This window comes from Athene cunicularia (genome assembly GCF_003259725.1).
Source record: "Athene cunicularia isolate RWA chromosome 2 unlocalized genomic scaffold, athCun1 chr2_part1, whole genome shotgun sequence".
NCBI lineage: Eukaryota > Metazoa > Chordata > Aves > Strigiformes > Strigidae > Athene > Athene cunicularia.
The window spans coordinates 62875426-62900969 of record NW_020799095.1 but is presented as its reverse complement, the minus strand read 5'-3'; the positions used below and the strand labels follow the sequence as shown (position 1 = coordinate 62900969).

The 25544-nt window shown below is 39.6% G+C and overlaps 1 protein-coding gene across 1 annotated transcript in view; it reads right to left on the bottom strand.

The window, feature by feature from the left end:
* Positions 1–25544, bottom strand: part of DUSP22 (dual specificity phosphatase 22) — a 43669-nt gene that overhangs the window by 5406 nt on the left and 12719 nt on the right. Inside the window, exons 4-7 of the mRNA XM_026841378.1 lie at positions 24294–24376; positions 8344–8393; positions 2906–2980; positions 1196–1367 (exon numbers count right to left, since the gene is read on the bottom strand). Of these exons, the coding sequence (XP_026697179.1) occupies positions 1196–1367; positions 2906–2980; positions 8344–8393; positions 24294–24376 (380 nt within the window). The remainder of the gene's footprint in view (positions 1–1195; positions 1368–2905; positions 2981–8343; positions 8394–24293; positions 24377–25544) is intronic.

Below are 25544 nucleotides of genomic sequence, written 5' to 3'. Positions count from 1 at the left end.
TCCATGGTGGATGAAAAAAAGAGACGTTACTGTCTTTATCAGGCTATTTGCATATAGCCTTAATTGTCATTGCTGTTAGCCCAGACCAATTAGAGTAGAAATGACTGTAAGGGAGGAAGGAGACAAGTCTGGAAAGTCCCCCTCTGACTTTTGTCTCTTAAAAATCGGTTACTCTATCATTTACACCAGTTCCAAACGATCCAGGAAACATTCAGTTAAATATTTAAAAAACACAAATATTTACAGTTGCAAGCTGCATCATGCAAAACAAATGGTAATTTCTAAACTCTGAACTTTCTGCAGAAGAATGACGGGATAGAATAAAATCTAAAATAATCAGCATCCTTTGCCTCATGTATTTTGCTTTCTGATTTTGGTTTGCCTCTGTTGTTGCCAATTTTTAATAAGCACAATAGGCACAAAAACCCAGAGAACAGCAATATGCTGAGCAATGGAAAATGGAGGTGATGGCCAGATTAGGTTGTTAACATAAGTGGAAGTCACCGATCACCCACAGGGAGCAGGTCTTTTGCGTGGGATGGTTCTTTTCAGGGGTAAGAAACCAGTTTTTGTTTTATGAAAACCACTTTGCAGTCTTACTGCTCCCTCAATTCTTCTAGGTATACAAAGCCTTCAAAAAGTTAAGAAAAAAAGGGTCAGACTTGAGACTGTTTTATACATCAGAAAATTTATTAAGTCTCAGCCACAGAAGATAGGGGGAACATGACACTTAAGTCATGAGAACCTAGTTTAACTCCTGGATAGTAGATTTCTGATTATGATTTCTTTCCTGCTTACTATTCCAAATGAATGTGTAGGGGGGAAACCCACTATTTTTATGCAACTAGTGTGGTCCTTCTACTGCATCCTGAGCAGAACACTCTAGTTTTTAGCCCTCTAAAGGTGTCAGTCTTGTACTGTGTCTTAGCACACATGAGGCAATCACTGGATTTAGAGCACAGCTGGACAGGAGGTGTTTATATGTTGGCTTCATCTCTTATCCCATCCCGCATTCCCCAATACCTTCAATTCTATCTACACCTCCCCAGTGGAGCAGGCTTGGCCAAGAAGTCACTCCCTCCAAGCAAAAACAAGGACTCACATAAACCACCCATGCCTCAAAATAATGAGAAGTAGCCCATGATCTGAGACTTGGGGTTGTGTTTCACAGCTCATTTGTCTGTAGTTAATTTACCTGATCAACATCGTGTTTTTCAAAATCCTGTAGCTGCCTCTGGAAGCCCATGTTAGGATTGGCACAGGATCTCGCTGCACGGACAACAGACAGTGCATCTTCCCAACCAAAGTCTGTGATGGTCATGATGTAGGCAACCACCAATGTTACGCTCCTAGAGACACCTGCAAGGCTGCATGAGAAAAGCGGTGCAATAAATTTAAGTAGTGCTGTACTTCATCTATCGTAGTTAAAAGCAACACTTCCCAACATCACAGCAGACCGCTGTGTTGCTTGCCACCAGGAAGAAATATTACAGTATTTGAGTTAAAAGGTTTTGGTGCTGCTTTTTCAAATGCATCAAAACAAATCTATGACAAGACCAAGAAAGTTGGTTCTGAATGGTAATTCATATGAGACTGCAAAGGAAGAAATAAGCATTAAGTCTTCACGAAACCAGGGGATACTGTACATGTCCTAAGTTAGATTTGGTTTTTAACAAGCTAGAAATAAGTCACACCCTTTCTTATGCCTATATAGATCAGAGCAGTGAAATAAGACCATTCCCTCTCCACCACGAATAAAGGCTTCAATTTCACGGCACCAAAATGAACTTTAACTGAATTGTTTAAGTGCATATGTCTGGTTGCTTGAGCTCTTTTCCTCCTTCTGCGATCCACGCATTGTGCAACTTCAACTCTCAAGATTCCAGTTCTGCCACGTGAAACACTAGGATAAAATAAGAATCATTCGCTATTACTTGTCTGACAGCACTGGACAAAACTCTCAACTATTACTATTGTGAGAATAATGAATATGTTTAAGTTACATTTGTACCAGATTCTTTCACTTGGCATTTCAAGAACATTTTATGTTCTTGCAATGTTTCACAAATTTGAGTATGTGATTTTCAAACTCTACCAGAATTCTGACAAATTATCCCTGGCTTACATACATAGAGACTGACCAAATGACTCATGCACAGCCCTATCATGAGTCAGTAGCAAACTGAGGATTTCTGCTCAGGGCCCATGTACAAGTCCAGTGTTCAAATCATGAGATGACTCTCATGCCCAGATATAGACTCAAATATGTAACTTGGACATACAGCACAAAGACTACAACCAATAGGAGAGAGCAAGAAAAAACCCAGGGTGGGATTTCTTCTTCTATTCTCTACAGTCCCAGGAGCACCTCTCCAATCAGAGACTTGCTATTAACAAACGCGACATTTGAATGCTTCAGCAGTTTAAAGAAAGAAAAAAAAAAAAGGGGAAAAAAATCAATTTCTGTTCAGAGGAAATTTTTTTTAACAACTCTGAAGTCACCAAAATAGCTATTATAGAAACTAATCAAATTACTAGGATTATGGAAATCATCTTTAGAAACACAGTGATTAAAATAATGGGAAATAAATAATACCTCTCCAGTCAATGCACATCTTTAGTCAAATCAGTACTACAAAAAGGTTTGATAAGAGGAGAAGGTCAAGTAGAATTTCTTGGGTTCCTTTTATCTCCAGGTAGCTGCCTACCTCAGTGACTCAAAAGTCCTAGCATGAGGCTTTAATAGCATTCACAAATCTTCTGGGGCTCTTCAAATAAAGGGGGCATTTCAATCCAAGGGCATTTTGCTATAAAGTGGAGATGAACACTAACTTATTAAAATGATGAACATTCAAACCAAGGTAGAGAAATCCTCAGGAAGGTTTTTGGCAAGTGGCATACATACCAATGAACTAAGCAGCCTTCACCTGTAAGTCGGCACTCATGAATAAATTTGATGCTCTCTCTGAAATGCCTTGCCCTGAAAACAGAAAGGGAATAAAGAAAGTGCTCCAGTTAGTAAAATCACTACTTAGAAACGTATCTGAAAGTTCATTTAATGCTGTTGCTAGAATTTAGAACTGAATACAGGTCTTACAAGATAAAAGTTAGTGTATGCCAATGAAATACAATACTCACTAGCACAGTTATTCTCCACTCTATCTGCAGAAGAAACTGGTATCTTATGTACTATGGTGTGATAAACATTAACAAACTCCTTATTCTGATGACTGTCAAGTCTGTATTTAAGTTTGTGTTTTATTCCTCTTTGAACTAGTAACTTGACCTTGCATGTCCTTGCATATGCTCCGATGTTAGATGAAACTCAGCATGACCACAAGAACAGTTCTCAAGGTAAACCGTCTCTCACAGAGGCATCCACTACCCGCTACTTAAACTTACACTTAACTTCTACTTCACCTCCCTCTTCAAACCATGTACTAGGAGACATCTAAATGTTGCGACTTTCTTCTTTGCAACAAGAAATCTCTACCTTTGGATGCTATGAAAAAATCCTCAATTGAAGCCATGGCTTCTTCAGCTCCTTCCAGTCTCCTCCCCTCAGACTGCAGTACCCGTTCTGCCTGCCCTTATTCAGGGTGTCAGCCAACCCCTGCCTACAGCCCACCTTTTTTGAAGCCATGGAAGAGAAAATGTGGAGAAGGCTCAGTTTACAAACAATTATCCTTTACACATGCCTTTTCATTTTAAGCAGGGCAAGTCTGAAGAAAAGTAACTGGGCAGCTGTCCTTACCTCAGTAAATCTGCAGCATCACCCAGTCCCAAGTTCTCACCCTGCCTCTGCCTTTCAGACTGCAAAGCCTGCAATTTATCACAGGTGCAAGCAGCACCTCTTAGTTCAACAGAGCTGGAGATCACTGTGGCTTTGAGTACTCTTGCAATTTAAGCTCAGAAGCAGTAGCAATGCGTGCAACACAGTTTTTTAAGGGGCAGTCAGTATCAGCCTTACTGGCAAAGACAAACCTAAAAGCACACTGCACTCAACACCCATGAAACACAACGTCCTGTATTCAAGATGTTTCCCCTCTCAGGTTGAATATTATACCACAAGGGTAAAAGAAAAAAACCTCAACCCAGCACCAACAGCCACACAAAAATCAGGAATACCCACATAAAAGGAAGCTTCCCTTCCTGCCCAACAGTGCAGCTGCTGATACTATAAACACTCAAGACCTGGAGGAGGACAACAGTGATTCAATAGAGTGACAGTACCTGTAGAACTTGCAAAGGCAACGATGTCTAAGCTGAAATATCTAAAACTGGGGATCTCAAAGCCCAGGACTCCCTCTCCAAGGCAGTTCTTGCATCACTGGATACAACATGGATAACACAGCTGGAGAAGACCTGAGTGACTTATTTGGAAACTTTCAAGGGCACAATGCAACCCCAAGCTTGTCAACTCAGAATTTTATGCTTCTCAAGAAACTCATCGAGTATGTGGGATAAGTGGAGAAGAGCAATGAAGCCTTACCAATGCATTTCTACTCAGAATGCCAGTCCAAAACATTTTCAGTGAATTCTAACAAATTATGGCACTCAGGTCTTCCTGGGGGGGCACAAGCAGCTTTACATAAATGAACTCAGGAGACAAATGAGATGTGTGCACAAGAGGCATTGCTATTGCACAACGAAGGAGCACTTATCTGAGATTGAACTGTTTCAGTCAAATGAAACTTGGTTAGGGCTGGATTGACAACATCCCAATCTTCTCATACACCTATCTTTTCTCTTTCTCTCTAGAAAAATCTGGCCAACAGCACAGCTCCAAGAACCACTGAATTCACTTCAATAGTCTAGAACAAGTTTTGGTTAAACACTTTGATACTTTGGTTTGAAAAAATACCTGTGAATGAGCATAACACCACCTTTGCAAGGTATTAAATATAGCTAGCAGTGAATTCCATTCACTCAGTTTTATTCACCCTTCCTTATTGCTGACACTCAGTCTGCTGAAACACTGTCAAGCGTAAGCATTTACAGGCATTCATGAAAATGAGTAGAGAAATACCCAAGCTGAGAATTAGAGCTGCTCTACAGAACCATTACCCCTCCTCACCTGGAGTGAGAGAAAAGGAAAAACATACTCCTCAACAACCCTATGGTATCAGGGTCTATGCTGGCTCCAGCAAACACAGTTACCTAAATTCATTTTCAAAGTTAGGGTACAAACCACATTTACATGAAAACTAAGACTGAGGACCAGTTAGCTGTGTGGCTAGTGCCAGACACAAGGAGGAATGGCAAGTCTTACATTAACCACAAACAGTTGATTATCATCTGTAACAGGAAAGCACTTGACAAATGTGTTGATTTGCAGCCTATTTGTTGGACTGAACAGTTACTTCAAGACAATTTATTACATGATATCTGGCTTTTACATCTCCCAGCTTAAAGGTGGGTCTTGAACTGCATCATCTTCGCAGTGGGAAAACACCACAGGAAAAAGAACCAGTACAGTGCCCCTATCAGCAATAGCAAGCTGGATAATCCAAAACTAAGCTGAGGACTGAGTTATACCACCATATCTACATATTCATTTGTTGCTTGTCAAACTTCCACAAATATTAAAAAGGTTAAAAAGAAAGCATCCACATCAGTTAGGAAGAAACATCTTAACGTTTCTTGCATTTAGCAATCTAAATGTAATAAAGATCCACATAGATTTCTTTTCTTAGTAGATTATCTGGCTTCTGCATTACTACCATTAACAGCCTGACCACTGGAGGTTAGTTTCTTAAAATCACTTAGCCTAGGACAATTAGCTGGAACAGGACAGGAAGGGAAGGTTTGATTTCTACAGAATTAACTTTTTAGTAACAGGTTCTATAGGAGATGACATTTCTGGAGAAGTCAATGAACCAAAGTAAAATTCTGACAGTCCAGGCAAAACATTTAATGCCTAGAAAGCACCTCAAATCTCAAAAGCAACTTGATTCCTGTGCTTGGTAGGGGCAGAACATCAGAGTAGAAGCAAGCTTTTGAGACTTTTTTTACTGAACGCCCACATGTTAACAGGGGAATCCCTGGTGTATTTCCCTGGCAATTCATTCCTCTGAGGAAGCCTCACTAAACAAGCTTACCAGGAGTAAATGTGCATTACACACATAAGAAACCAGAAGTTTCCTTCACAGAAACTGAGCTGAAGTGAATTAAGAGCTCACAGTCCCAAAATTCAATGGGTAAAGGCTTTTGGTTAGACCTTACCAACCTGCCAGCAGTTGCAAAGTAGCAGCAAAGCTTCTGACAAACTTGGTGTTGGGAAGAGACAGACAAGACAGCAGCATGTATCTGGTCAGTTGTTCCTGTTAACCATTGCCAAGAATATGCAATGATCTGCAATACAGGAGGCTGCTTTTTTTTTTCCTTCCCCTGACAACACCAGAATTCCTCTTTTAAAAGACAATGATAGATACACGAAGATGTTGCAGAGGGACTAACTCCCTTTCCTGTTCCTCAGCTATCCTTCCCTCCGCAGAGGGCACAGGCAGTACGGTTAACCACTCCTAGTTAAGACTGTGTCAAATCCTCACAGACTGAACAAACGCAGCTTTGTCTCTTGCTTTCAGAAAATTCTATGTGCGAAGCAAGCAACATTGCTATTTGCGAGCATCATCATTTGATTTTACTTAAAGACTGTATAAAGCAAAAAAGAAAAAACGGTTACTCATCAAGTTTTATTTTAAGTGATAAAATGTATCAGTATTAGAAGTAATGACGTTTGCTTGCAACCACCTGATACCAAAGCAAGTATTTTAGATGCCTGCAGCATAACAGAAACAATACTCATGCAAATATTCTATCTTCTTACTGAAGCTCTAAGAGCTTTGGTACTGCGCCAGACAGCTCAAGTGCCGGAGGTGGTTTTTCAGTGTAACTCCTTGATATTTAACAGTGAGGGAGGAACTGAACTGTACACCGATTAACGTTCATCACAAATCCCATCCCTTCTATTTCCATTCCAAATTGGTCCAGATCTCTACTAACAAAGGAAGCAGATTTGAAAAATGTTTTCAGAAATGCTACAGATCTCAGAATACCAACATACAATTAATATGACATGTGAATGTTTCCCTCTAATCTCCTATCTTTTATCTTTGACATAAGAATGTTTTCTACATTTATTTAAGTATTAAGACCACAGAAGTTGTCCATGACAAAGGCAGTTAGCTGTCTGCCTTCTCATTACAAACCTGTCTTGAAATTTAGGAGTTTGAGGTGGTGTGTGTGCGTGTGTGTGTGTGTGTGTCTGTGTGGTGTTTTGGGTTTTTTTTCCCCCCCATTCCCCTAAAATCACAACAGAAATGCAGAATGAAAAGGCAAATCACCACACATCAAATACCACACTGGAATCTTTCTAGGGTATGAGAAACACATATTCTAAAAATATCCCCCGAAAGCATGAGCCAGAATATTGCTGTGATGTGAGAGAAAAGCAGTGCTGCATTTCCTTCCGCACCTACCAGGCCCCTTTCAACTACTTGTTTCTCTACAAAACTTGGTAGCAGGATGTGGCTGAAACCCCCCTCACCTCTCCCTAACATAAACAGTGAGCTCTGGAAGAAAGAGTTGGTCACCATCCAAGTTCTCTTACAAAACCTGTTTTAATTTCTCTTTGGAATCAAGACTTGCTATGCTCAGTGGTTCAAAACATTACAACCAAGAGCAAGTCAATTAGTGTTTCATGAATGTTACCAGAGATGAGAAAGAGTGAAGCTGGGACACCCTAGTTTCAGTACATATATCCTCAAGGCAAGAGGCATCACAGGGCAGAAGCTCCCCACCATGCCAGCCTACTACTAAGAGCAGTGGGGCCTTCTGAGACAGGTTCAAGAATTCCGGAGCAGAAAGTTGCAGGGGTACTTTGCACATTGGGACTTGATCTTGAAGGCCTACTGTGAGGAATTTATTTCAACCCTTGGAGCACCAGGCTTCATACCTCTTCCAAATATTTTCTTTTTGTTAATGGCTGGAGATGGCACTAACAAAAAAGAACAGCCAAGCAAAAAGATTCACAACAGTAGCTAGAATAAACTGGGACTAAATTAGGAGTAGACTCACAAAGGAATTCCTGAAGTTTAAGGCTGCAAATTAAAAGTGTTTAGGTACCGATCCTCCTACAAACCCTCACACACACAAAAAAAAAAAAAAAAAAACCAAAGTGGCTGGGGTAAAGTGTTACTGTGTTTTCTTAATGTATTAAAACCCACATTTGTGTAATACTTGTGAGAGATCAGAATGAGATCTTTCAACTCACTGTAAAACAGACATCACAGTACTGAGTGATTTCTGGGGTTTTTTGATTTATTTTTAAAGAAAACTTACAAGTTCTGCGAGGGTGAGTCAGCAGCAGGAATGCACAGATACTTCACTCCCTGTGTAAAGAAGCAAAAATGAATGAGAAGAAAATATCCAAGTTAAATACATTTATGTACCATTGTGCAAGTCCTGCTCTAGACTTGTGTAGTTTTATTGATTTTGAGAAAAGCACACCATTATTCACACAAGCAGAGATCATTTCTATGCAGTCAGATTTTAAAACACTGCTTTCACATATGCTTTGTTGCCAAGACACCAGCACATAGCTTAGTCATGCTTATCCCAAGGCCCAATATCAAGCTTTTTAAAGTAGAAGCATCTTTACTAAAAAGGTGTAAACTTCTTTTTCAAAAATCTCATTCTTACATTTCTAGAAAAACTAAGCTGCATCTTCTCCTGCCCTTCCATTTCTCTGAACAGATGCTACAACCTAAAATTGTGATAAGCAATTTATTTTGATCCCACGCAATCATTTTTATTTACCTAGTTGATAAACCAAACAAAATGCATTTCAGAGAAGAAACATGTTTGTGGTGTGACTTTTGTTTTTTATTTTTTGGAAACTTCAAGAAGGACAACTATAAAACTCATTCTTTTCTTCCACAAAGATAGCCTCACTTTCTTAGTCATCATAGTAAGTTAAAAGATAATTAGGGAAGTTAGATAACCATTTCTGATGCATTAAAAATGTTACTGTGTATATTTAAAACAACACTATAATCATACACTACTGCTTTGCATTGTCAATGCTCATTTTAACTGTCATTTTATTTTCAAAGCTTGTTTTGCTCTTATGACTTAAGAAAAAGAACACTTCTGAAAGCATATTTAGCTAACTTCTCAAATAGGACTTCCAAGAATACAGAATGCAGCTCAGACACACAAAAACTAAATCATTCATCAAGAGTCTTTCGACATCTCAGATGAAGAGTTATGAATTTTTCAGATGTACTTGTAAAGATAAGGATTCACAGCAAAAGGTCCACCATAAAATGCACCTTAGTTTACTTTTCTGTAATAAAGCAAACCCCCATAATGATCCTGCATGTTCAATGACTCACTCATGGAAAGTCACATATTTATCTCAAAGAGATCTTTTGTCAACAAGGTGGAACACAACATGCATCTACTAGGCATTTCATTTGCCAGGTGGGGTGGGGGGTGAAAATTTTATTGCTCAACTGTGGTGGCCATCCTCTGCAAGATATATGAACTTCACCACTGCGTCAGAGAGGGTGGGGTGATACCTCAGCCCCATCCACCACTTGCACATGGCACCAGCCATTTTCTCAATCCACCAGAACCCCTTTGGCCAGTGTCTTCTTTGCAGTTACAAAGATCTGAAAGCCTGCTCTGTCCCCACCATGCCTTACCAGGCTTCCTCGCTCTGACAGGCCATCCCCAGCATGCCACAACCATAGTAGAGATGCTACTGTCTATGGCCTCTGGTTTGGACAATGCAGAGTCAGAATGGGGAAGGCTCTGCAGACAGTGCTAAGCATGGAGATGGAGACGTGACAGTGCCTGATGAGGGAGAAGGGCACCATCAGGACAAGACCAAGCCAGTGTCAGCATGTGGCATTTTGCGTGAGAGCTGCATGGGAAAATGCAGCTGAGGAGAGAATGAGAATGAAATCAGTTTGCAAGCCAAAGCAGCTTGCTGCCGGAGGCAACGGCATCAACAAGTAACAGGTCCTCCTGCCTTGTTCAGGGAGAAGGGATGCCTGCTGTGGGAAACCAGGATGGCTCTACAGCCATACACTGATCCATAACAGCGTGCAGAGATACATTCATTTAGAAAGACGATAGGCTGCTGAGCTGTGCATGGTAATTATATTGTGACAGATGAATTACGATAATAAGCATCTTATATGACACATCCTAGAGATTTATCTCGGACACTAGTACCACTTCAAGTGAGTCACTCCAGTAGAATAAGAGCCTGTGACCTGAAAGTAAATTTACATCCTATTCTTTCCCCCTACACCTCTAGACAACTCTATGCCACTAACTCTGCACCACCAAGGGAGAAACCAGGAAGAAAACTGAAGGTAGATGGGTTCACTCCAGATCACACTATATGCCAGAAGGTTCGCTCCTCCAGCATACACTGACGCAAGTTGTTCCACAGATTTCAGAAGCTACAGCACATACTGAGCACTTTTCACAGGCTGAGTGCAGAGGGGCTTTCAGATCATGTTCACTTTAAAAGCAGAAGTAGCACCAAGGCAAGTTTAAGACCCACAATGTTCTTTTTTTGTCATGGCTGACTAGTTGCCACTACCACAAGCAAGCATGAAACTAGCCTGTGAGAGACCACACATGGTACTGAATGGCTCATCCAGAGCCTGATCCTGGAGATCTTCGGCTTACAACTTCCAGCAAAGCCCACAGCACACTTTTCACTACTGTGCTTGCAAATGATCAGTATCAGCCTATTAGCCTTATTAACAGAGCTTCTCAGGCAGGAGATGGTTGAAGTTACTGGAATTTCAAAAGTTTTGACAGATGCATTTCACTTGTATGGTGTTTTTGGAAGGCTGTGGTGATGGACTCCTCCCTGTGAGGAAATAATCACACACTCAACTCAGAAATAGTTAGAGGTGGGATTTCAAAAGTACTGTGCAGTGACCTAACCCAAGTCCCACAAAAATCAATAGTGAAACTGTCAGTGACTTTGACCCAAACACAATTTGGCCAGAGTTGGTAACTCCTGAGGATCCCACCCTACCATCAAGTGTTGCTTCTCTTGGTTGAAATAATAATGATAATAATAAGATCAAATATAATTCCTTGTAACTGGATACCTGAAATACAGTGACACAAGATTGTATGGGTCAGGTATTCATAAATGAGACTTGGAGGATCTTCTGTGTAGATACTGTATGTTGATTGCTGGAATTAACTCTTCCTCACATGTGCTGGACAGACTTTGTTTTTTAAACATATTGGCAATAGGAAGACAATTACTGAACGCCACTGTCTGTGACTGTTTTTAAAAAAACGCTACTCAGGATCATAGTATTATTTGTATGTTTGTGCCCCAAGACACTGCTGTCCTTCCTGTGCACATACCCTGCAGATAACATCTAAGAACTGTCCCAAAGGGACCTTTCAAAGCAGAACAGTTTATGCCAATGAACAAGTAAATACCTACAACATTTTAGATGGGGTACTAGTATGGAAGACAGACACATCACTGTTTTATTACCTAGCAGTTTGTTTGCCATTCTGAAAGTGCAACGCAGAATATGTAAGAAGGCAACAATTGCTGAAACAGCAACTAAAATAGAGTAAGCTAAATCAAAAAATTGTTGAAGAGTTCAGCAGAGCAGCTTCTAGTGAAAATTTCAACAGGCTCCAAATCAGAACCTAGTCTGCAGTTTCATTAAATGAACCTGAATCTGGCTTCAGGTGCAATAGCCAAAGTTGAACCAAAACTGCACATTGATAAGGATGTGAAGACATATTTGATGTCAACCCTACAGAAGTCTTTATTAATGTATTTTTCTTTTTTTTTGTTCCCTAGGAACAACAATTCTCTAAAATTATTCAGTGGAGGAAGGACAAAACAACTCAAAACAGGTACTGTACCAGTTCACCTACACACACTAAATTAAGTGCCACAGAACAGCTACTCATCCCAAAACATGGTATTTGTTCAAAGAGAAAAGCTAGCAATTATAAAAAATGATGAAAAAAGAAATATTGATTTAAATTCTATATGAAGTAATACCTCCAATTTATTGAATATTGCTGCTTAATATATTGCTATTCAAACATTTCTTCAGCCGACAGCTGTCAGCCATGTCTTATATTTCCAAACAAGTTTTTTCACAGATTAACCATTTTAAAATTGAAAAAAAAAAAAAAAAAAATCCAACCTTTTTAATTAAACAGAAGTTATGTATGTTCTCAGGTAATAAAATGTTCCACATATGCAATGTGCTCAAACACAAGCTCCCAGGTCAATGAGATGCTGAACACATCTTTCTTGTGGTCATCTTAATTCCCTACTACTTTCCACTTGTTACTTTTAAATCACTGCTCACTTTCTTTTCTCCATCAGTGACCTTTACCCCTACCCTCCAACACACACACACACACACTTCTCAAAACCTTTTCCTTATTATTCACATCCTAACTGATGACCTCATCAAATAAAAGCAGCACTCTCATTTTTTTAGTGTATTTAACCTCTTAAGATTACCCCCCAAAAACAGTAAATTAAAATATAATTTACTTTTCTGCTTTCTGTTTCAACAGAGTAACCACCAAAACTAGATTTCTGTCTCTTAGGCCCTGAAACTAAATGCTACAGTTAAACCGATACAGTGAGAGCTAACAAAACTAGAGCAAGTATTCTGATTTCAAGATTGTCAAAGTTGAAACAATCGAGAGTTAAGTAAAATTTCTAAAATTCACTGTATTTGAGAAACAATGACAACACTTACACAATTTCATCACAGATTCTAGAACCAAGTTCTAGAACCAGTTCTGCTACAAAACAAAAAGGTTTGAGCGCACACACGTATATGCAGAGGTTTTATACTACAGTTAGTAAGGTATTCATGGATTTGCAGTCATTTTCAAATTTGCAATTATTTTAGAGGTCTATCTACTAAGATTGGAAACTGAACTGTTATCTCATCTTTGGAAAAGTCAGTAAGACTACAGAACACCACCTTCCTAATATCATTAGTTTTTAAGAAAGATAAAATTAAATCTATATTAAATCCCGTATTTCATGAAGTGCTCAGGAAACATAAGAGTCCAGTTTAAGGAACACTGTCTCTATTCTAGTTACCTATAATCTATTTTAAAAACTCCAGCTTCATTTTAACTAAACTTGTAGAAACTGGCATTTGGGTTTCTTCATTAGAACACGCAGAATTTTGAGGTAGCAAAATGACACATCTGCAAGTGCTACCTGTCAAATAATGGGTCAGTGACTGAAAATAGGATCTCTGAAGAACACACACAAATTTAATCACACAATACCAAGAATAATTTCAACTCCAAAAAGGGTAAGGTGCAAAAAGTATTGTGAGACAAATGCAGCACCAATACAGATGCCTGCTCCTTTGTAACAATCAAAGATGTTCTGAAGTCATTAAGAATGATGCTCAGTCTGATTATACCCTAAATCACACTAACATACAGTTTATCCATGAAATAAATCTGTCCAGCAATTTTCATATCAAACTGAGCACTTTAGCAAAACAGTATACATGAGAATAAGAGGAAGGACTAGAAATGCTACTCATTACTTCACGTGTGGTGGCTTTTCCAAGAAATGTTTTTACAGATGTTCTTCAGAACATTGCCTATTGCTATATATACACAATATTTCTGAGGTTCTAGTTAGCATTGGAAACCTGAATCTAGAACTTCAGATGTTAAAAGGCAAGAGAGGGGGAAAGAACCTCAAATTACAAAACTTCTGTTCTCCAAGGGCAGTGTGGAGGGGGGAAGGAGTTGTAAAAAAAGTTTAAAACCAGCAGAATTGTATTTTTGGCATTAAACCTCTCTATTTAAATTTATGTAAAGATACAATCAACGACTTCCAAGAAATTTTTTTTAAACCTAAACCCTTAAACTTAAATTTGTGAACCCAGATGCAAATAGAAAACCAGCACCTGGCAAGTTCTTTCAGGTTAGTCAAAAACCATGTGTTAATTTGAGTCGTCACATCAACAGATGAGGGCAGGAGGACTTATTTTTGTTTAGGGGCATTTCAGCAAAAAAGCTAAAGTGGGAAACAGCCAGCACAAAGCTTCCTCAAGCCAAACCAACAAGAGGTTATCAAGGGTTTAGTCCAGTAATGCACCAAACTGAATTTGCTAAACTGAAAACCGTTCAACCGTTTGTTTGTCCTTTCAGTTACTTTCTGTAGCAATCACCATTGGTGCTTATTTTATTAATGACTCATAGAAAATACACTTGTGTTTCAGCAAAAAACAACCACTAATTAACTTTAGTGAACAACAGAGCCAGGTTTGGTCTTGAAGAATATTATAAATGAAATTGAAATTATGAAATTACATGAAAAACATGAACAACAGAAAGCAGGATGCTCCTACAATAGAATTTATACATTTGGTTTGTGTTTTCTGGAATAATACAATATTTTTTACAAGTCATGGGTTTTCGGTAATGCTTGTTCATGGTTTTCTTAGAAAACAGTCTCAGTGACACTTTTCAAAAGTCCATGTCATTAAGGCTGGAATATGCCAATCACAAAGATAGTGTCCTGTTAAAGCCCTCCTTCCCCATCTCTCCTATTGCCCTTTCTAAAACTGTAAGAGGCAAATGTTGAAGAGATAAGGATTTTACTTTACTTGCATGAAGAGCCGTGCACACTGTTTCCAGTTCTAACCCTGAATTCCAGTTCCAACCTGGTGCATCTAAAGGAAGAGAGAGTGGGAGAAAACACTGATAGTTTTCAGGAAATTGTGGTTTATCTCCTTTAGGACACACCAAGAATATTTACAGGACTACATACTTCAGCTGAGAGGAAGGACTCTGTTAGTCTGCCTTGATTAGATTATATATGTTAGACATGTCAGGGCGTATCTAACATCGGAGCACTACCTATCATACTTGGTCCCTGAACCCTCAAGGGGATACCCGAGTACTACAATAAACCAACATATCCAACCCGCCTATTTCTTTCAGAAAATGCTGGAACATGATTGCTACAACTCTGGAATATGCTCACATTACAAGCATGGATTAATACACTCTCCACATCATCTCCTCTGCAGAGCAGGTTGGAGCATTTGCTCTGTTCTGGTCAACACTCTATCCAAGCAATGAGAAACATCAGGCATTTACTGGCCTAAACATCTCCCACGCAAACAGCTCGCCATTGAAAACTTCAAACCCTCCTCATCGTCTCCTCCTGTGCCATCTGTGCCAACATGCTTCCCCTGACACAGCTAGTGTGTGCTAAGCAATTCAAACAGTGAACTAATTCAGTGCATCACCACAGCAGCCTCTGTCAAGAGTACCTCATGATGAAGGCCCTGCCTGACACACTTTAAAAGCCACTTTATGGAAGTCTCTTGGAAGCTTCTTAGTGGGCTACTGATGTCATTTTTGAAAAATTAGTCAGAGCTCCCAACTTCACAAGCAGAGCCGATGCCAGACAGGGCATTACTCCAAACTAGAGAGAATTTTCTGGTGCTGCTACACCTGAAAGAAAAATGGTAGCTATTTTGCTCAGCATGGTCTTCTGAAACATCTCATGAGAGGAAATCCTTACCATGAAAAGGCAGTGAAACATCATAGAAGAAAGTCAAACTTTTTATTAGAAGAAGCTCTCGTACACTTCCTCTTGATGGTAGCACAAAGGCTGAAAATTGACAGCTTCCAGCACTGGTGATACAAGAGTTCACTGCTAGAGATGGAAATGCAACAGTCTGACTTGACTAAATTATTAATTTGCAGAGCTGATCTTTACACAACAGCAGTGACCTTGCGATAAGATATTGACATCTCTGATTTTGAAGACTGTCATGACATCTTCTCCTTTAATAGTTCCCATAACTCCTTGGGCTGGATACCAAAACCAGCAGAGCCTGTGCAGAGAACCATGGATGGTATGCCCAGCCATACCCAGCAGGGACTTCTCTCATCATGTCATCAAGATGCAATTTTCATATATGAAGGGCCTCCTACAGCTCAAGACTTCTGTATGCTATCCAACATCATAATATGGTTTTAATAGACTGGCAATTCTCACTTGCTGAGCAGCATCTGTCCAGAATTAGCATATGCTTTTTAAAAAAAATAAATTAAAAAGTAGGGTTGATCAGTTTCCCAGTATTTCCCTATTTAGTTATTTCATGTTGAGCAGTGATATGATTTTGAGTCCAGACAAATGCTTTCTGAACTGCTGTCTGTATGAGGATATTCTTTTGGATTACAGAACCAAAGAAGCACTAAGGAAACTTTCAGCACTTCCTGACTTATCAGTTTGGGGAGCTGGGGACACAGCACAAGAATTTTTTGTTTTTTGCACACAGTAATCCCTGTTATATGCACATGCAATAAACGAAATCAGGCCAGAATGTGCAACCATAAGAGAAAGAAAGAAGTTTCCACAAACTGGTGCTGTAAAGAAAAAATTTGAAAACTAAAAGGAGATGAGCATCTATTCCCCTTCAATGCTTCAGTAAAAGCTCCCTCTAGAAAACCTCACATTTAGGGCTAACAGCAGATATTTATAGGTGTTTATAGCAAAAAACAAAAACAGCTGCCAAAATACTATGCACAAACTATCCTAAGCAGATTACTTGAATTGTGCCAGAGATGACAGTTCAGTTCCTCTCGTTTGCTTTCCTTCTAAAAACCTGCACATGTATAGTCTAAAGATCATCTGTAAACATGCAAGACTATCATGGCCAGTTAAAACTGCATTAAGATTCACAACATCTAACCAGGCTTTAAAAATATGAAACAAGATTCCAGATCTTAATGCAAACTGATATGAATGCATTATCTATACTAGGTGTGCAGGCTATAGCCATGTCATCTTAGAAACATTTCTCAGTTTTTGACAAGTATTCAGTCATTTAGCTCTTCACTTTCCTCCAAAAGTCTGGATTTCAGCCAATCGTACACTTTTTTTAAAATTCATAAACTTGATCCAGCACTTCCTCTTGTAATTTCCCCAGCTACAACTTTCTCATCTTTAACACCTTATAAAACAGATATATCATAAAACTGGTGCAGGTAAGTTATACAGCTTCTCTGTATCATCCTTATTTTTCTACAATTTCTATTTCTCCCACTTACTGGTTCTGTTCCAGTTACAGCATCTTTTTGTACTTGAAACCCTAATTCTACTCTGATTAAAATTTTAAAGTCTGCAAGGAAAAACAAATAAAATTCTTTAAAATAGCCTGGCCTGTGAAGATTTTGTTTTCAAAGATACAGTTTGTTTAAATTGCACTGGCTGCACAAGCTAACAGACCAAACAAGAAAGATGTTTGACTTAGTTCAGTCAGCAATTAGCTCCTCTCTACCTCCACCCACCTATCACGTCAACACTTATTTAGGTAGTCATCAATTCAGAAAGAGGAGGGGGAAAAAACACTGCTCTGGAGATAGCATGAACCAGATTAAGATTATATTGTTAATGGCATCAGAATACAGAGAAAAAAAGGGTAACTGTCCTCTGTGTGCGCTCTGGTTAACTATGCAGAATGAGAGAGAAAAACTATAACCTATAAAGGTAATATTTTAAGAAAGTTAGAGGAAAAAAAGCAGTGAATGTTTCATAGGCACCACAGAGTATTTTCTCAGCACCCAGAAGACATTATTGCAACATTTAGTAAATTCCATACAGTGCTTTAAGATCATTCATTTTGTTTGAAAAAGAAATCCCACAAACGATAGAACATCTGGTACCTGGCTATCACAGGGACACAGGTCAGCTATTCACATGAAATGGAGATGCCTAAAATTTATGACAGCTTTGGTACTGAGCAGAGAGAGATGACAGCATCCCTCAACCCAAAAAATTGTGCATGTTTTGTTGGGATTCCATTTCCTTATGCTTCATCCAAATTACTTTAATTGAAACGATCACATATACCAATATACTCTTTCCTCATCTGAAAAAAAAAATACTATAAATAAAAACAAAACAAATACTCTGTACAACAGAAAACAAAGAAAATTGGCATGCATTAGAAGCAGCACACATGCAAAAGCCTACTCTTATTGCAATTGGTCATAAACAGAGTGAACAATGGAAAGCTTTTGTGGCAGAGGACAGTACAGCAATGCCCAGGTAAACTCTTGGTGATTTAAGATCTACATGACTGTGATTGTTACAATGTCTTCAAGATGGGTGCCAGAGCTTCCTGTGATGCAGCAGTGGTCATTCTGACAATGATACTGTTATAAATAAATTAAATGCCAAAGGACTCCACAACCACAGGTGACTGCTAACAGGATTCATACATCTACTAGATCAAACCTCTGGTGCAGGTCAAGGGCAACACCAAAATTACTAGTAACTGACAAGTGTGTGATGGACCGTGTGAAAGAAGCTGGTCGTTTCAGTCCATTTCCTGACCAATGGACAGGTGTCTACAATGCACCCAACAGTCACCACAACTGGCACCTCAAAGCATCTCAGTCCAAGGACTGTGAAATGCTCTGGCTGTAAAGTGCAAAGCTCAAAGACCTCTGTGACCCCTCCTTACCCGAAACAACTCCCACACAAAAACGGAGCATGTGAGAAATCCACTGTTGCCTCTGGCAATATATTTCAGCAATTACTTACCTCATGGTTAAAGTCTTGCTTACTTCCAGTCTGAAACTGTGCAGCATCATTTGACAGCTACGCATATCATGCTGTTCTCTGCATGGGGACCCATGGAATGTCTATCCGTCCCTGTCCCTCTTTGCAATAATACCTCTCTGGGACAGGACCTGAGTGACTGTCTGACCAGAAGAACTTCTAGCACACCTTCCTCCCCAGGATTCCTGCTGTACTCCTTTCTGCATTACACATAGCAGTTGCTGCCCAGTGCAGCAGAGGAAGCATTTAAGTGTGTGTGACTGGGGGGACAGCAAGAAGAATGGTAAGAGAGGATTAAGGATACTTTAAATCCAGCTGCCTGGATGCAACTGTCCACCACAGCACACACTTTCCAGAATGAGATGCAGCTGTTTTCAAGCAGCTGCACAATCCACACCAACATCCTATTTGGTTTGGGCCCACTTTCATCTCTACGTGACATCCCCCAGAACAAGGGTCAAACACCTGAAAAATCCAGACAGAAACACTCTTAGCTTCAATGGGCCTGCAAGCTGATTCTTCTAGTGAGATTAACGATTTGCCTTTACTTACTTCACTTTGATCCAGATCTAATTCAGTAGAGTAACACCTAGCTGGCATCCTCTGAAGCAACAGTGGGAAAAATTGCTCAGGATTTAAGAGCGCTTCCACGTTCTCCGTGGGTTCTGACTGACTGCACCAGCTTGGATATCCCAACAGTTAGACCTTTCACCTTCTGGTCTCCAACCCCAACAGCTTAAAAAAAAAAAAAAAAAAAAAAAAAAAAAGGGATCTTTAAAGGCCATGTAGTCCAAACCCCCTGCAATAAGCACAGGCACCTTTCACTAGATCAGGTTGCTCAGAGCCCCATCCAACCTGACACTGAACATTTCCAGGGATGGGGCATCTACCACCTCTCTGAGCAACCTGTTCCAGTGTTTTACCACCCTCATTGTAAAAAATTTCTTCTTTATATCTAGTCTAAATCTACCCTCTTTCAGTTTAGAACCATTAACCCTTGTTCTGTTGCAACAGGCCCTACTCAAAAGTCTGTCCCCACCTTTCTTATAAGGCCCCTTTAAGTACTGAAAGGTTACAACAGGGTGTCCCTTCTCTTCTTCAGGCTGAACAACCCCAACTCTCTCAGCCTGTCCTCACAGGGGAGGTGTTTCATCCCTCTGATAATTTTTGTGGCCTCCTCTGGACTCACTCCAACAGGTCCACATCCTTCCTGTACTGAGGGCTCCAGAGCTGAATGCAGTACTCCAGGTGGGATCTCACCAGAGCAAAGGGGGAGAATCACCTCCCTCAACCTGCTGGCCACACTTCTTTTGATGCAAACAGGATATGGTTGGCTTTCTGGGCTGTGAGTGCACACTGCTGGCTTATCTCTAGCTTTTCATCCACCAGGAACCCCAAGTCCTTCTCTGCAGGACTGCTCTCAATCTCTTTATCTCCCAGCCTGTATTGATACTAGGGGTTGTCCCAACCCAGGTGCAGGACCTTGCACTTGGCCTTGTTGAACCTCATGAAGTTCACATGGGCCCACTTCTTGAGCTTGTCCAGGTCCCTCTGAACAGCATCCTATCCCTCAGGCGTGTCAACCACACCACTCAGCTTGACATCATCTGTAAACATACCAAGGATGCACTCGATACCACTGTCTGTGTCACTGACAACAATATTAAACAGTACTGGTCCCAATATGGAGCCCTGAGGGACACCACTCATCATGGATCTCCATCTGGACACTGAGCCGTTGACCAGTAGCCTCTGGATGCAACCATCCAACCAGTTACTTATCCACTGAACAGTTTATCCATCAAATCTGTATTTCTCCAATTTAGTGAGAAGGATATTGTGGGGGACAATGTCAAAAGCCTTATGGAAGTACAGATAGATGACAACCTATTGGACAGATCCAACACATCACTGTTAGATACACTATTATTTAAAGCACACTCTGAGATGTCCTCATCTGCCTTTCAGTGTGTATCACATTCTGAACAGAGATTTTAAAACCTGAACTAGCTGAGAAATAGATTAGAATGCAGGTGGCAATAAACCTAATTATTCTCCTCTGTATATAGCTTTTGTGTGGATTTATAAAACATCTGTGAGTGTTCTATGGGCAGCCATCCAAAGTGCTCTGGAAGAGCCAACTCAATTCACCAAGGCTACTGTCTCTGTGCCTCTGTGGGAACAAACATGATGCTGTTGGACACTGCTCTTACTCAGGGTCTGACTTCTGTGCATCTGAAATAACAAACCTTGTTCCATATGGCATACAGTCCTTTCAATTGGACACGCCACAAGTTACTTATGGTTCTTTGTGATGGAGTTACAAACTTGAATGTTTAAACTACAAAATGCTTACTTAAGTCGTTAAAATCCTGTATAACAACACAGGCATACTTTACTGGAATAACAGCTTTATGATGTTCTCAAAATATAAAGTAATTTCAGGACTGGTTTTATTATAGGACAAATTTCCTTGAAACAGTTTATGCAAAAAGAACTAAACAGCAATATTGTAAGACAGTTGAAGCCAGATTTTGGCAAATTCCTTCCAGTCTAAATCACTCAAAGCCTTACAAACCAATCTTGTATCTTGTATTTAATGCAGGCCAACAATGCCTGAAAGTATAAAAAGTCTTAGAATCCAACTGATTTTTAAACCTACCTTTTCCTGTTACTCCAGCCTGAAAGTATGCAATAACTTCCTACAGCCAAACTTTGATTATTAGGCACCCACAAATCAGACATCCATGAAAGTTTGTAAATGATCATTGAAATAATGTCTGAAACCAAACTTTAGTAAGAAAACATTCTCTTTTTTTTTAAAGTTATTTCTTAACAGGCACACACTAAACCTAAACCAGTATAATTCCTTTTGAGAAACTTCAATCATTTTCTAATAGCTTGCCAAGTTATGAGGAACTACAGCAACACAGACCCAAATACTGCAGTATGTAAAGCAGAGGGAGGCACACTTTTTAAAAGGTACTGTATTTTAAACAATCAAGTAAAACCAGTCTAACATCAGAGAGGACCAATGCCACAAGTTACTACAGCGGAAAAATAATTTTACAATCTGTATCAAGTTGGTGTTCAGCACATACACTGACATTTGCTTTTATTCTTGAGTATTACACTCTTGGGCATGAACAATGAAGCCAGATTGTCCATTTTCATTCTCTAACCACCATCATCAGTTTTAAGTGCTGTATCAGAAGTAGTATTGCATCAAAACAGTCATTACTGAAACTTCAAAATCTGAAAAGCAAGCTGTGGTAATTTGTGACCTCTAAGAGTTAAGGTATGTATCCGTATTCATTTGTTCCACACACAGCCAAAAAAGGCCGATTTCTCTTTGATAACATGTTACAACACTACTGAGTTTTCAATGTCTAAAAATACTTAACCTCCCATAGCTTGCACAGAAAGCTTTGGTTAACAAAGTATTTGTATCATTTTCTATAGGTCGACTAGGAAATACTTGAGATAAAATACTGTTAGCAGAAGACAAATGTAACTACCACGGTCCAAGGAAAGGCAGCTTTTTATAAATGATCAGTAAATACACAAAACAGAGAATTTCAGGAAAAAAGGTTCTCATATCACTTCAGTTCCATGTTTAAAGGTCCAAATAACATCAGAAGAATTTCTGAACACAAGTGTAAGCCATCACTTTCCATGAGTGAAATTGGAGGGGGAAAAGGGGAAGAGGGAGACATAGGGAAAGCATTCCCATTTGATTTCAGTGGACTTGAGAACAAGCCCCAAGCACAATGTGGATACAGAAGCTGTAAACATACCTACCTACAACCTGGCAAAGTAACAAAGGAAGTGACACAACCTAGTAGATGTTTTCTAGGCCCTTGTTCCTGAATAGAAGCATTTAGTTGCAAGCAAGCACCACAGTAAGACCACGAATGATAAAGTAATTAATAATCAGCTCAGCTCCCAAACAATAGAACTTGCAATCCTTCCACTACTTTAAGAACTGGGGAGAAGTTTGTTGTTTTCCAGACTACAGGCACATGAAGGAGTACACTGCATGCTGAGAAAACAGAAGGCAAGTTGGAGAACCATTTCTTTTAGAAGCAGAGGTGAATAAAGCAAGTCCATCTTTAACCAGCCACTACTTGTTCCCATGCCACTGTAACTTTTGAGACACCGTTATGAATCAGATTGGGAACAGATCTGGGTAAACATCATTCTTCAAGTATTTTGTGGGAGTAGCTAGAGGAAGAAATGGTGACTTGGTTATATTTAACTCAAAGGCTCCCAGATTTATTTACTGTGTGGCCTCACAAACAGATGCAGCACCACAAGCAAGGAGGTGCCACGTGAGTTGTCAAAACTACCACCACCACAAGAAACACTGGCCTGAGGCTGCAGCTGATCTGTACCATAATTAGTCTTCCTACTTTTCTAATCATGACAATAAAACAAAGCAAGCTTCTATTCATTTAGAGAACAGCACCCTAGGGGAAACATTACATCTCCCTTAGTACCACTGTTAATCTCTTCAACTAAGAGAATTCTTGAAATTCAGTAGGTTTCAGACTTAAGAAGCATCATGCACAACAGAAGTCAAATGGACAGTATAATCAAGTCAACAGCTTAAGCTCTGCTCTGGCACACTTCCAAGTTCAAGGTCAACTCCGAATTCACCGTTAACTTGATTTTGGTTTTAATCATGTCATACTAGGGACACGTTTTGTTCAGCTTACATTTTGACTAGTCTGGGAAAGGTAGAAACTGTGCAGTTTAAAGACTGAATTCACAAAAGACTTTTTACATTAAGAGAATGCAGAGATTCCCAGAAGCATCTGAGGGGTAACACCAGCAACTGCCTTACCCACTACTTTGCCGTATTTCATGAAAAGTGGAATGCAGGGAATAACAAACAAATTGAAGGTGACAAGAGTTCCCAGCATAAACCAAATAGCAGTATTTTAAGGTGTAGCAAGGCCCAGCCAAAGTCCCCTTCTTCCAAGGTAAGCTGGCGTAAAGCACAACAGTCCAACACAGGCAACCTGCAGCCTGGTCCCAGCTCTTTCACTGCTGAAGATGACACAGCAAGTCAAGTAATTTCAGCTCTTTGTATCAGCTTCCCTTCAGAAAAATGGGGAATAATACTTCATGTTAAAGTGTTGGAAATGTTCTACTACACTGGATGTATTATATGAGGGAACACCAGTTCCTCCCACACCCCAAGCTTAAATAAGGCTATTTTAAACAGAAAAGGACTGCAAACCTCTTACACAACCATCTGCTACAAAGATTCAAGAAAGGGGCCCAAGGAGGGTTGGTTGTGGGGAAGAGGGGAAAAGGGAAGTTGTTGATGCGATGCTTGATTCCACACAGAAGGAAACTTACCTTTACTATTTAATTAATAACACAATCCCATTATTGTGTTATATTGATTGACACTGTAATTGTCTCTTCCTTTGTCAGTTAGATTTCTTGTTGTTGTAACAGCAGCAACACAAAATCTGTGACTGGATCCTAAAACTACAGCTGTCAAACATTTCCATGAGAAAATCAGTCTTAAAACACCAATTGTTCAGAACAAGAAATTAATCTCAAGATGACTATAACAGTCAACTGCAAAGTAAGGATTTACCATGGAGTCCCCCACACCTCTTACCTCAAGCATAGGGCGGGCACTGTCGTGGATTGAAAGAATGTGCGTAATGTTATTCTTACTCAATTGCTCTACATCTCGGGCATCTGCGATAAAGGGAAAAAAGGAAGATAATTTCTTTAATCTCTTGAAATACCCACTCCCCTTTCCTTTGTGCATGTTGAAAATCACTTATCATTGCTACATTTCTTTTTGAAGCTTCACAAAGTAAAGCAAAACCCCAAATGCAGCTGTTCTAGAACACCATCATCAGAGTGACTAACGGGAAGACACACTTCTAACTCCAAAACAAATTATATACTATATAAAGAACAAGCTTAAGTGACTCAGGAATGTGTTCTTAAGTCAGAAGTTTCATGTATTTTGCATCTGAAATATAAGTCTGTGTATGCCCATGTGCAGGTGATGGCCATCTGAACAAGCAGTCAGAGCTGTACAAGAAATAGCTTACCTCCTCTCTACCCACAAATCCCCCTTCAGGAGATGTATTTTCACTTAGGAGATAAACCTTACGATATCAAGGTCTGAGAAGTGAAGTCAACCGTATCACTTGAATTTAGGTATTAACAGGCAACCCAAAACAATAACTAGATTCTTATGTCCCGTGGACTAATAGGGAAAAAAGTGCATTTAGCCAATACATACTATAATTTTAAGTCTGAAGAGAGGTCAAGATGATAAAGATATTTAACATATGAAAAAGCAAAATGCTACAGCAAGGAAGTAGAGTTGTGAAAAGGTGGTTCCTAGACCTGTAACAAAGGGGTTTCAAACATTCAAAACTGGAAAGCAAACTGGGATGACTGATGCTAGATATTGAGAAAGCATAGGCTTGTTTCTGTGAGAAAGAAGGTAAAACAGATTCTGTCATCAGTAAGCAACTTTCCCCATACCAAACCATTAGCATGCCAAAAAATTACCTCAAAGAACCACTAACACAGATAAAAGTTAGTCTGTCCATTTACTTTTGACCTTTTCACTTGAGAATGGCACAGCACACCATGGCAACTACAGCAGTGGTTTTGCAATGTGAACACCTGCCTTCCAAATCTGCCCATACAATCTGTTCACAGTAGCCTACTTGGACACAAAAAAAGAGCACTGACCACAAAGGTTTCAAACCGGCTCTCTCTAGGTACAAAAATAACAATAGCATCACCTGTACATTCTTTATGTACGTGCAAGAGTTCAATTAGCATCTCTTGCTTCATCTTATTCCACTCTATTATATAAAGTCTCAATGCCTTTTCTATA